Below are 13,846 nucleotides of genomic sequence, written 5' to 3'. Positions count from 1 at the left end.
CTATAAAGTCAACGCGTTGGTGATGACCCATTGATGAATGCAGAGAATCATCCGTTCACAATGACAAAGGCATGGAGTGGAACGTATAATGGCTTAATTGGAACAGGCGTATGGAACCTACCAAGTCACGATTGTTTCTATACTACTGGGAATTTCAGTGAGTTTCTTTAGGTCAGAAATGTGTGATCACTGTGCGTAAGAACGATGACCGGTTCCTTGAACATTTTAAATCAACTCTTGCCAGGTTCAAAAGGGTTAATACCCTCCTTCTTCTGAAAGGTACCGATTGTACCTTCATCCTCCACACACACACACACTTCGAAGATAGCCACTTAGTCTGGATTCACCCAGCTCGTGGTCAGAATAGTGTGTCTCTTGTTCTTTTTCTTTCTCTATGAATCTCTAAATCGAGTATCATGCTTCACCAGTTTTTCCCGTGTTGGTACTCAAAAATCAGAAGATTTTGAATACCCGAGGACTGTAGTGCGTCGTAAGGAGACTGGACCTAATTGTGATGTTGTGATCCATTGAGCTCTACAGGAGGTGGAATTTACTGCCCATAGAGGTTCTCATAACAGGCTGGTTAATAGATTGAGCTCTGGTCAAATTGTTTTCCTGATCCACTAGGTTGAGAATTGGAACACGTACGATGACTTGTCTCTTGAAAACTTACTATATTAGTAAGGAGACTGGACCTAATTGTGATGTTGTGATCCATTGAGCTCTACAGGAGGTGGAATTTACTGCCCATAGAGGTTCTCATAACAGGCTGGTTAATAGATTGAGCTCTAGTCAAATTGTTTTCCTGATCCACCAGGTTGATAATTGGAACATGTACGATGACCTGTCCCCTGTATTATAGTATTAGTATTAGTATTGTGTTGGCACAATCCCACTGCCTTTCGGTCAGGTTTAGGAACCAAAGTTTCGGTTAGGGGCCCTAATGGCTCTCCTTTTTAAGTGTGGGCACCCTGAAAGTATCCCAGCCCCACGTACAACCATGAACTTCACACTTCATTTCACGTCTGCGTTTGCGTGCTGCTATCAGCCGGGTCACCTTATTTGGAACATACGGAATGGTGAGTAAGCTAACACTATCCTCCAGAAAGTGCGGTTTCTCGAACTATCCCTTGCAATTCAGAGAGAAGCATTGGAGGTTGTGAGGATCTCACTAATTATATCATTCTAAAGGAAGTGTGTCTGAAAAATCTCAAAGGCCTTAAGCACCTTCGGTGATTTGTGTTACTTTCGTCCTAAAAAAGACATGATTAGATGGCAGAAGTTGAGTGTGTCAGTGGACAGTAAGTACTGTTTTTATGTTATTGCTAGAAATGGCCTTTGCAAGCAGAGTATTTGAGACATCTTCGAGTTTTCGATCATCGATGCCTCAAAACTGGTGCCAGTATTAGAGGAGGTGACGTCAAATTTATGGCGAGGTAATTGGAAAACGGATATCTGGTCATGCAGCAGGTGTCTCATTCACGGAGAACCTTCAGGATCGTTGGATGGGATAGATCGTCCATGAGCTATGCATTCGAAATTTTTGTTTATGAAGAGCGGGGTTGTCTTTAGCGCTTCCTTTGGAATGGCGCAGTGTGAGAGTTAGCAGAAGGGTACGAAAGGGGAAACGAATCGTTTTATGAAGTTGATGCGGTCCGGCTTTCAAGATCTGGTCCCCGTGTCTCCTCTGTACGTGGCTGAAGAGTGTGAGGAATGACGGTTACCCGATGTCACTGACATTCATGCAGTCAGTTTCTTTCCAACTTGTCCGACTGGACTCCTGAAGATGAATGAATGCATCTGAGAGGTTTGTCTAAGCTAGCACCATGTTCCTTCTCTTTCTTTTTTCACAATGAAGTTTTAAGTAAAGTGAACCCTGTAGTTTTACGGCCCTGTTAACATCGATGTTGTCCTCTCTAAACTAATTCCATTCGGCTGTCACTTTCCTCAAAAATAGCTCCATATAGATAGACAACCGGCACAAGTAAAAACGCCCACCACAAATTGAATATGTCACTTTATGTAGACGTAAGACATTAATCATAAGGTTGCTGAAAACTCTTCGACATCCCACGACCGGTTTCGTCCATCTCAGGGCTCATCAGGTAAGCACAGTCCCCGTCAACCTTATGTTCTACTTGAACCCGAATTGGACAGATTTCGACATATACACTTCATTTGCATATCGAACTAATTTTGACGGAGACTCACCTGAAACCCAGGTTAGTAAAATCACAAACGACAGATTCAGCTGCGTTCAAGGTGAGTTTCTTGTCAAAACCAAATTGATATGCAAAGGGGTGTCGATGTTGTCCTCTCTAAATACAATATTAGTAATAATAATAATAATAACAGTGATGCTGCTACCACTGCTGATGATGAACATCGCCCACCACAAATTGAATATGTCACTTTATGTAGACGTAAGACATTAATCATAAGGTTGCTGAAAACTCTTCGACATCCCACGACCGGTTTCGTCCATCTCAGGGCTCATCAGGTAAGCACAGTCCCCGTCAACCTTATGTTCTACTTGAATCCGAATTGGACAGATTTCGACATATACACTTCATTTGCATATCGAACTAATTTTGACGGAGACTCACATGAAACCCAGGTTAGTAAAATCACAAACGACAGATTCAGCTGCGTTCAAGGTGAGTTTCTTGTCAAAACCAAATTGATATGCAAAGGGGTGTATTTGTTAGACCATTTCACTTTCATTTTATGGTATCCGGAGTTCAAGTTATTTACCTCATTCAGCCAATAAGGCGTACCATCTGAAAGGTGTCTTTCAAGCTCTTGATATGGTAAATTATTTCGCGTCAACATCGAGTACGCTCTTAAAGGCGAGATACTTGTCAGTANTGCGTTCAAGGTGAGTTTCTTGTCGAAACCAAGTTGATATGCAAAGGGGTGTATTTGTCAGACCATTTCACTTTCATTTTATGGTATCCGGAGTCCAAGTTATTTACCTCATTCAGCCAATAAGGCGTACCATCTGAAAGGCGTCTTTCAAGCTCTTGATATGGTAAATTATTTCGCGTCAACATCGAGTACGCTCTTAAAGGCGAGATAATTGTCAGTATCTTCAGTATCTCAGTAGCTTTTTCACCGCCCTTCCTCATTTAAAAACAATAGTTCCTGGTTCTTTTCAAAAGGGAGGGGGAGTTGACTCAGTGGCTACAGAATGAATTTACTGAACGCAAGGTCCGTGGTTCGAACCCAACCTCTGCATTTCGATTCCCCCTGTCTAGGCTTGAGCAACCTGGCAGCATCCCGTGCTTCCTTCGGGTGGCGTGTCATCTGGGCATCGAAAGGGTGTTTACAGTTCGACGCTTATTATTTATTGTTATTATGCTTCGTCTGATGGCATGTGATGAATGCGAATAAATTTCACAGAGTGCAAGAATAAGACATACTTGGTTGTCGATTTGTTCGCCGAGCTTCGTAGCTGGACTTTCATCACCACTCGGGGTCACATCGTCAATGCGGACCAGCACAACCCCGCACTGACGGTATCGCACCGACTGATGATGCAAGTTCTACAATCCAACTGCCAAGCTGGGCGAACAGATCAACAACCAAGCAATGCACCCAAGCTACCTATATTCCGCCAATAAGCCATACACTTGCTCATCCATCTCATGACTATTCCTTAGTTCGTTCCTCAGTTCTATCAATGTTTGCAACATTTCGCTCTTTTTCTGCTGAACAGAAAGGATTTACCGACGATGAACGTGTCATCCAGCTAGAGTCTGCAGTGAAACATGACAACTCTGGATTTTATTGGGAAACACCCGATCGAAATCGATTTTGCTTCGGTTTCGAACGACAGGCCCTGTCGTGTTCTCGACATGGCTATTCGATTGACGTGAGTTCCAGATTTTTGGATAGAATAAAACTATTTCTAAATATGGTGTGTTCCCTAGGAGAAATCCTACTTTGAGTTATTGTCAATAAGCGTCAAAATTCCCAGAACACACGCAGAAGTATTTTCTTCCATTCGTTGATATACTTTGATTGTCATAGCTTTTAATTTTAGTTAACGCCACAGGTTCCACAGATTTTTCGCAAGTTTTGAATATACCAGGCGAATAGAGATAGAAGTTCGAAGGTGTAACTTTCCCTATCTCCCACTCTCCAGTTTTACCGGATTCATCCAATTTAGTGTCTCTGGCTTTACCGAGATCACATACACTCGTATCACGTAGGTTTTTAAACAAGTTTATTTATTTCGCTCATTTGTTGAGCACAGTGATGACACCGCAAGAATCCGCCAAGACGGAATCTTTTTCTTGCGATTAGCTGAAAAACTCGAAGTTGCCGGTGACCTTGGCCACAATACCATGATGGTGCAGGCCAAAAGTACGGAGAAGTTTTCCGCCCAAGTCGAGCCCATAGCAGCTTCGTGCTCTTGAATGGGTCAAGTTTTAGCATGAAGAATGTGAGGTAGCGCAGAAATCTGCTCTGTGGCGAAACTGGATGAAGAGAGCGAGCAGACCTATTACAGCCACCAGTGTGCTTTCTGACCAGAAGTCCAGGACGATTCCAGAGATTCCACTGCACTCGAGGACAGGTTTCAGTTGCCCAACTATGAGTCAGTAATTTTTCTGACGGAAACTACTCACAAGGTCGCTGACAACTCTTCGACAGTAACTTTACCCGAAATGTTTTGAAGCATGACAGAGGAACAGTGAATCCAATAAAGTATGTTACTGGGTCGTCTCTTGAGGAGTCAGGCGATCCGCTCGAACATGTTCACCTGTTCAGACGTAAAAATCCAGCTGCGTCCACCGTGCGCTAGTGGAGTGGTAGTAACACGCTCGTTCAAACCCCGGCACAGTCAAGGATGTAAACAGATGATTAGCTCTAATATGAGCGAAACTCCGGTCCAGTGCTTCCCCCATTTTGTATGGACTTAACAGATTGAATGCGCCAGGATGAGTTTCGTAAGTGTCCATTCTACAAATCCCGCAACCGTCAACAACTAAAATCTTTTTGGATAAAATCTCATCGGCTGGGGTGTTTTTCATGGAAGCCTTGGCAGAGCAATGCCTTGAAAGCAGTTCTGCGAATTAACAGGCCCCATTTGCTTTGACTACGAATAATTTCGTTCATCGAAGATATTACACGCAACTGCGGAGTGATTCGTCCACGTAACTATGCCTTTTAGCCTGATTAACACCTGGTGTCACTGAACCCTCGACGTCGGACTATAATTGCCGCTGCTGACACATTAGGTTGATGTGGAATCAAGTTTCGGATAATTGTTTGCGAGACGCATGCAAATTATGTTACCACACGGTAGCACTGAGGTGCCCTAGACCGAACAAAACTCGGCAGATAATTTTGTAGTGCACTGCTCATAAGGTTGCTGAAAACTCCTCGGTAGATCTATTGTATGTCCTGTGTCTAATGCATGTAGTGCCATCCCCGAGTCTCTGATCAGCGTTCGGTACTCTTCCGCCTTTCTTGGTGGTTTGTTTGTCCTCCTTTTATGATCACCAATTCTGGTCAGCAACCTTATGAGTAGTGCATTACGAATATACATGTATCGCGATATCTCGAATATCGTAGCGACGAAAACATGAGGTGGCCTGGTGCAGCACATTCAGTTGCCTGGGCACATCACAAAACGAGAGATTTGGCTGGCTTCCACGTGAGTCTCTCGCAAAACCAAAATAGCTTGCCAAGGAGCGTAGTTCGCCAAAACTCGGCAGGTTTATATGCTTTTTAGTAGTAGGAATAACTTCATGTGGCTCATTCGTGCCTACTTTCATTATATTCATCCACAATGTCTCACACGTTGTCACATTGGAACAACCGCCCCCACTTGAGAGGTAATTATTTCAGTAGTAGGCTAAATCCGTGCTTATTTCCCGTTATTTACGGTTTTTAGACGTAAGTTGAGCAGATTTGCTTGAACTGGTTTTTAAATGAGGAGTTTGTGGAGACTCTCGAAAATGCATTAGACACCACCGTATATTCCTAGTTACCAGTTTCAGTGGAGAGGGATGAATGCTAGACTGTGATGAGTTTTCTGTTGGTTAATTCACTTATGTGCCGGTACACTCTCCCGTTTTCAGGACCAGACGACACGTTTGTTCCTGTTCCATCAGTTTGACACACTACGGAAGCTTCGAGAATTCTATTCCAGCAGGGGCCCAAGATTTACCGCCTGGCTTCATCGGAGCTCCAAACTACAAAATGAATTCGAAGGCTTTTGGTTGGGTGATAAAAAAGTCCAATTCTCAAGCATACCTCATTCACTTACTCGAGTTCAATTAATCAAGAGCCCATTGGAACAAGAGCTGCGGGAAACGTACAAGGGCTCACGGAATTTCGAACTGACAGTCAATGAAGTAAGTGGGGTTCGTTCTCCTTATTGTTATTATTGGTCCGGGAGTATTGTGAATGTAAATCATATATGAGAGGTGACGAATAACACATTCGCATACCAATTTGGTTTCGACGGGAGACTCAGCGGAAACGGAGCTGAATCTCTGATATTCTATAACTGAATGTGCCGCACGGCTGAACAGTTTTCAGCAACCATTGGGAATAGTACATCACATCTATATAATACATAGTGATATCTCGATTATAATACCAGCTGAAACATGAGGCTACCTGATGCAGGACATACCGTTAAAGAGTGATTCAGTGGGGTTTCGGTTGAGTCTCCTATGAAAACCAAATCTGTATACAAATGAGTTTATTTTTCAAATTTTGGATTCAAGTGGAACGTAAACTTGACGTCAAATCGAGGGTCGAACCTACCTGATGAACTCAGAGTGGAAGGGTAAAGCCAGTCGAAGAGTTTTCAGCAACCTGATGAGTAGTAAGTAACGTCCTGTATGAGAGTATACAACAACTTGGGGTAGTGAGAAGTTTCACTCTAAGGATGCGAAATTCTCGAAGTCCGTTTTTGGACAGTCATCCTCCTGTTTCACCTGTAATGCACTGCCCGTACTTGAACTCCGGACGTCGGACATCACGGGCGAGTGGGGTGTTACTATTAACCCAACAAATACCGAAAAAGATTGATTCTAGAGCGATTTGGGCTGCTAAACATCTCAAGTTGTTTAGACCGCCCGCCCGTCGATATACCTCAGTTATGTGACACTATGGGGACTTGAAACTTGACTAGTTGTGTAATTGCATGATTTTTTGTCCAATGCCCGGTGCCAAAAACAGGGTCACTGACACAACAGCTCAATTGCGAACAAACGTGAGCGTGCGAGTGCAAAAGTTACAACGGGGCACTTTTTGACATTGATCCAGGCTGTCTGATAGGCGTTTAGTGAACACCCGCCAACATCGATCGTGCTACAAAGGAATGTTTGAACGCTGATCACATTCGGGCGTGCTTGTGTGGCGTGCCTGAACACTCATCGGCTTTTGCTGAATTGATTGAATGATTGACTGGCCTGGATGCTTGCCGGCTTCTCTATTGAGATTTTGGTGGGGTTCTAGGGTCTGAGGTCTGAGGTCTAGGGCGTTCTGAGGTTACTTCCAGGAATCTGACCTTCCTGAATTCATCAGCAGTTCGCCTCTGTTTGAATAACACTCCATCTGACCTGTCTAGTCCAGCCCACATCTCAACAGGCTAGAACGTTTGAAAGTTACAAGACAGGATTATTTCACCGTGTATCCAACGTCCAGTTGATGAACTCTAATAAGAGAGTAACTCATATGCTGTTCTCCCTTCTTGGTGTGTACTAAATGGAATGATGGCACCAAGACCAATAGATATTGCAAACGTGAACTTTTACTACAAACTAAGATGGCAGACTTACCAAAGTACCCCTGAAAAGAATGAACCCCATCTAGAAGGAACGAAGAATTCTGCTTTGGAATCAATAATTTACCGCCTGATTTAACGGTCCGATACTAATGCCTCTCTGTGTGCATTTGCAAGGTTGAAATACCCAAAGAGGAAACAACTTACTGGTGCAAAACGGATCGGCTGCCGCAGTTTCACACCAAACAACATATTATCAGGGTGAGTTGTTGCTGGCTTCATAGATATTTCATGGATATTTTCATAGATATTACTAAGAACGTCTAGTTTAAGTTAGCTATGGAGGGAAGGCTTGTTAGGGGAGGAGGCTGAACATTTAGTGTATGAAATTACGGCAGAGGTACAGAATGGCGCTGTATCCTGGCTGAGTGCCAGTCATTCACAGTGCTGATCAACCGCTTGTGGCCGAACGGTCAGCCGGGAGATCGGGGTTTCGGGAGGCACATTAATGACAGTGTCCCTCGGTTTTTCAGCACAGATTCACTTCAATAGCAAGACGAAATCTCAGTTAAGAGTTACAAGACCCTTGTAGAGAGAGAACGTGCAAAGCCGTCGTCCAGAAACATGCTGTAACTTCATAATGCCGCTTACAAATCGATTACCTACGATATATTGTCATTTTGAAGGGGCGGACTGACGGATGGCTACAGTACGAGTCAAAACGATCTCCCAGTTCGGGCAGCGCTAGAAGTTGACAAGATCTTAGATACTTCAAAGTGAGGAGGATCGACAGACATCTGGAACAATCACCAAGGTTTCATCATCGTCACTTTTCACGTAATATTCTACTGGATAATGCTGTCTAGACTGAATAACGAGACCCTTTTATCAGCCTGGAGGTGACACACTTGGGGCGAAAAATCGAATGAAGGACGACACATTCAATGGATGCTACAATACATGGATGCCAGTTACATATAAGACCTTGAGCATGGGAGTCTAGAGTGCTGCTCGTCTGCCTTTTCGGTGAGTGTGGACCGTTTGAGGTTGCGCCAGATGACCTTGAGAGGCAGACCGCATTTAAAGAGACAGCCGAAATGTTGCTGGGTGAAGAAATCCCTGATTCTTAATGGGACCTGTTTGTTTTTGAAGTAAGAAGCCCTCCGAATCACGATTAGGATTATATGACTGAGGATGAGATTAGACGGTAATGGCTCTGAAACGTATTTTCTCATCCACCATTTTTGTGCTATCAGTACTGTAATCTTAACTTGGAAGTACGTCCGAGGGTTTAAGCAAATGCATTGGAATTTCAGGGAATTGTCTACGCTTGAACTGCACAAGAATACCCATGGTTGCGATCAGTTTGATTTTTTTGTGCAGACATAACAAACCTTTGTGTTTCAATCCTTAAAACGTCAAAATGTGTATGACCACCTATTCCAGCTGCATTTTACTGATGGTGGTTGACAGTTATTACTACACTCAACACAGCCTTCGTCAAAGATTAGTTCAACATTCGTCGACACGTCGACACATCCGCTACTTTCACGAAAGATGTAGAAAGTCTAGCGTAAGTTGGTGAAGATCAGCGATACTTGTTTTAGAACAAGTTGGTTTTACAATTGTCCTCCTTGAGGGGAACTCTTGAGGGAACATCGTTCTGACTGGTCCCTTTACTTGTCACAGTCTTGCAGTCCGTTCAACTAAAAGTTCCTCAGAGTGACAAATATGTCCTTTTTTTAGAGAAGTAATACTTAAGCAAGCTGGACTCTTGCTTTTAGTCGTGTCCTGCTTACTTGGTTCTCGGTTCCATGTTGCAGTTCGAACCTGTGCTTTCAGAAAGTAGCAAAGGATTCGTTCATCATATGGAGGTTTTCCTCTGTACCGGTCCTAATCGTGTTGCTGAGTACAATGGACCTTGCAATTCCGAAGCCAAGCCAATGGGATTGCGTCAATGCCGTCAGGTGATCGCTGCCTGGGCTGTGGGAGCTACGGTAAGCCATTAAACGCTTCTATGCACTAGTTTGAGACGTTGGTCGAAACTTTGAAGTTGTCGTTTCCACTATCAGTAAATTCCTTGTAGGTATCTTTCGAAATACCACATGACATGCAAGAGTGAATACCAGTCAAAGTCTGCTGATAATATGAGAACCCAACGTTAGGGTTTTGATGAGTACCGTCCGAATATCAGGCGCTCATAAAGGGCAGAAGCCAATGGGGTTGGCGTGGATTCCGATTAAAAACTACTCACAAGGTTGCTGGAAACTCTTCAACAGTCCACGACCGGTTTCGCTCTTCTTGAGGCTCATCAGGTAGGTGCAGTCCTCGAGTGAGTTTCCGTCAACCTTATGTTCTACTTGAAACAGATTGACTTGCAAATGAGTGTATTTCCCGGAAACGGTCCAGGTTCAAGTAGAACATAAGGTTGACGGAAACTCGAGGATGCGCCTACCTGATGAGCCCCAAGAAGGGCGAAACCAGTCGTGGGCTGTTTGAGTGTTTTCAGCAACCTTGTGAGTAGTTTCCTTAATGAAAATGTACTGCGATATCTCGAATATCGTGCCAAATGAATCATGAAACTGTCTGTGTGCAGCACATTCATTTGTAGAATATCATAAACGAGAGATTCGGTTGAGTCTCTCGTGAAAACCAAATTGGTTTGCAAATCAGTGTATTTCTCGAATACAGTAAATGAATTTCACTCATTTGCATCGGAACCACACCTACCTTATGTTCCCCAGGAACCACGAAAGCTGGCTGTCGGAGTGCGCGTTATTTCAAGGTCACAATAAGTTTCGAGATCGAGCTGAGAACTTGCAACTTCAAATGTATTGCTCCCGGGTCTAGATCTCCTAGCAAAACAAGTCAGTTATGAAGAATTCAATTCATTCCAAAACTTGTCACAACATGATCTCTACTGGAGGGCACTTATGCAAATCTGAGCTGTGACGAAAGATTCTTAGTGATCTAAGGTACAGGTGGCTGATTACTTGATTAGCCGCTTGGTAGCTTGATTGCTTGTTTACTCAGCCGTCATATTCGGTGCACACACCGTTAGACAGACTAGCGGATCGACATTGAAATCACCAACGGAGCTTATCTTCCAGGTGTTGCGTTTTTGCTTCCTAAGAAATATGGGGGAAGTTTCCAGCAGGGAAGTATGTCAGTTGCTTTTCCGTGTCTTTGAAGACCGATGCGAACAGGCTTCGAAATTCCGCCTCTTACATTGTCCGTTCTCATTTTTACTCTCCACAGGGACTCAGTATGCCAAAAGAAGCAGGTATCGCAATTGGAGGGACAGGTGGGATTCAAGACGTTGTGCTCGAGATCCACTACGCTAACATGCATCAAGTCCAAGGTAAGCTGACCATCATCTCTATCTGATCCGCCAATTTTCTGAAAGACTGCAGACTTGTACGATCGAAACCCCAGCAGGGTTGGGTAATTAGAGTTGCGATGTATATGGTTGTGGAATGGACCTCATTACATTAAGGAATTCATTGCCTCTTTCAGTATGCCTCAGTATGTTCCTTTAACTAGAATGTGTATTTCGTCGAACGCAGTCACCTCCAAACTCATTTAATATAAACTTACGACTCAACACCAGGGCCGCCTAATGTTTCAGTCAGTAAGATATTCGAAACAGTGCAGTATATTTGGTTGGAAGAAACTCGGGAAATTCGCCTACCTGATGAACCCCTGGGAGGGAGAAACCGGCTGCGGACAGCGTAAGAGTTTTCATCAAACTTGTGAGTAATTTCCCTCAGAAGGATACTTATCTGCTCGAAGAGCATCTCAGTTCGCCCAAATTTCCGTCTAAATTGTGCGGTGGAATAGGACATGGGCGTATTTTAAAAGGCCAATACCGGCACACGCAGCTGCACTGGTCACTGCCGTCTCTCTGGATGGCCCCCGAGACTGGCCAAATTAATGGGTAGAGACATTTTCAGATATGACTCGGTCGGGCCCTCAGTGGTGTATCCAGGCTATTGCCTTCAATTAATACCTCCCCTCCAGATCTCCCAAAAGAAAAGTTCACTGACACAAATTATATGAACTACCGCCTCCAATGCGCAGCTAATTACCCCACCTCCCCAAACTATGGCGCCTATAACTACTGTATGACTTGTGAGTTGTTGTTACAGCTACTGATGATGATGACGATGATGCTGATGCTGATGATGATGTAAGCTAGTTCGTGGTGGTTCGACATGAAGGCAGACAACCATAATCGTTAGCAATCTTTCGTCTCAGTCATGGATTGCCTCATTTTCCTCATGGTGAGCTCATTCTTCCACCCCAGTATATGTGAAACTACAGTCTGAATCACAAGAGAACTGGAGTTTATGAATCTGTTCACCAAGCTTGGCAATTTTCTTGCAGACGTTCTATTGCAAGTCACGGGGACATCACTAGTATGCGATTTAGTGGGCTTCAGAGAGGAAATAAAGCTGTTGTCTTTTGGAGGTTTGTCGGTTGGCGCAATTCACCCACTGTACGAAGCTCTACCAAACATACCCAACCGCATACTGATCATGTCCCCACGGTTCGTGATGAAACATCTACAAGGCACGCGGCTCACGGCGTTTTTGACATATTTTGACATCTTGCCAAAAACTGTTGCCTAATGCTACGCATCCATGGGTTCAGTTTCTTACTCAGAATACCATAAAGTACACTGTGACATGAAACACATACGTTGTGTTTTCTCCAAACTACTGGTCTGGAGTTTTGTGAGGTGCGCATTGCTGATAATTTCCAATAAGGATAAAACAGTCGTACAATCATTAAGCATAGAATGGCTTCACTAACAGGACGAAATCTCCATTAAACATAGGTGTTCAATCATGGAGGTTGCGCCGGTGCTTCTCGTAAAACATACACAAGGCCTAAGTCTCCAAGATGTGGTTGTTGTTGTCTTTGGAATATGCGGTGACAGGTCAGGTTCAAATATTATCGGAAAAGTCTACTAGCAAGCAAAGTTTGTGCGAACTTTAGACAGGTCTTTCGTACCTATATGAACTGAAGTTCACTGAACGTCTTTGAACAACATTTACCAGTCATAAGGGACGATATGGCTCGCAAATTTGCTGATCGAAAGGTCTGTAGTCCAAACCCGACCTCTGCCTCCCGACTTCCCTTGTTTGGGCTTGGACAACCTGGCTGTATCCCAGCCCTCATACTTCCTTCGGGTGGCATGGCAGTTAGGCCCTGGAAAGGGTGCTACAGCTGAACGATCTTTCACCAGTCATAACTTGAAAAATATTGCTGAGTTTTCTGACTTGGCGCTTCTAATGAGAATCCGCATCACTTGGTCCACTATTCGGAATAAATTAGCGAATTTATCGAGTCCAATTTTAAACCTGAAGCAAGGAGTTCAGTTGTCACTGTAACACATACCATTGTTTCAAGCCTTAGGTCCACCGAGAAATCTAAAAACATCCATCATGATCATCATCATCATTGTCATCATCATCGTCGACAGCATGGCGTCAGTGTTCAACAGCGATGTTTCACTGCCATACAACCATGTGAAGTATAGATTAAAGGTGGACGGGTAGGAAGTAGTGCTGGCTTACTACAGTCATTCCGAGGTGTATACACCTTCAAATACTCAAACATCGGTTGGCAGACATATTTTGCAGCGTCTACTGTCAGGCGCAGTGAAGATCACGCGGTTCCCATCCTGGAAGATGAGTAGTACCGACGGCACCCGAACTTTTCTTGATTTCTTCCATGTCCCTTGCCAGATCAGGGGGTGGTATGGTAGTGCCTTGGGGTTTGTCACATTTCGAAGGGGATAGATTATTAGTGCACAGTGGGCGATAGCCATAATACAAATCAGAAGGTGTATGTGTGCACTAATAGAAGTTTTTAGTATTTCTGCGACACGTATAGAAATGAATACAATGCGAAATGGGAGCAAGTCAAAAAGGAACTCATCGTATGTGGGAGTTCCTTGGTGGAAGTCCGGACGGCGGTAACGTGTTTTCTCCGCAGTTTGGCTGCTACACGTGTTCCATGATTGTCCGTGGACTTGTGGAGAGGTTGACGTGCTCCTCCCTGCGCGCTAGCGAGTCTGTGTGTCTTGACTGG

The 13,846-nt window shown here is 44.0% G+C and overlaps 1 protein-coding gene across 1 annotated transcript in view; it reads left to right on the top strand.

Moving 5' to 3' along the window:
• Nucleotides 1-13,846, top strand: part of T265_00912 (hypothetical protein) — a gene marked incomplete at both ends in the record, with an annotated part of 35,460 nt that overhangs the window by 13,112 nt on the left and 8,502 nt on the right. Inside the window, 11 exons of the mRNA XM_009164807.1 lie at nt 2,027-2,222; nt 2,429-2,617; nt 3,142-3,281; nt 3,455-3,542; nt 3,719-3,874; nt 4,743-4,913; nt 6,090-6,365; nt 7,925-8,008; nt 9,571-9,744; nt 11,006-11,108; nt 12,818-12,997. Coding sequence (XP_009163071.1) covers nt 2,027-2,222; nt 2,429-2,617; nt 3,142-3,281; nt 3,455-3,542; nt 3,719-3,874; nt 4,743-4,913; nt 6,090-6,365; nt 7,925-8,008; nt 9,571-9,744; nt 11,006-11,108; nt 12,818-12,997 — 1,757 coding nt within the window. The remainder of the gene's footprint in view (nt 1-2,026; nt 2,223-2,428; nt 2,618-3,141; nt 3,282-3,454; nt 3,543-3,718; nt 3,875-4,742; nt 4,914-6,089; nt 6,366-7,924; nt 8,009-9,570; nt 9,745-11,005; nt 11,109-12,817; nt 12,998-13,846) is intronic.

This window comes from Opisthorchis viverrini, assembly GCF_000715545.1.
Source record: "Opisthorchis viverrini unplaced genomic scaffold opera_v5_9, whole genome shotgun sequence".
Classification (NCBI taxonomy): Eukaryota; Metazoa; Platyhelminthes; class Trematoda; order Opisthorchiida; family Opisthorchiidae; genus Opisthorchis; species Opisthorchis viverrini.
This window is presented reverse-complemented; position numbering and strand designations above follow the sequence as displayed.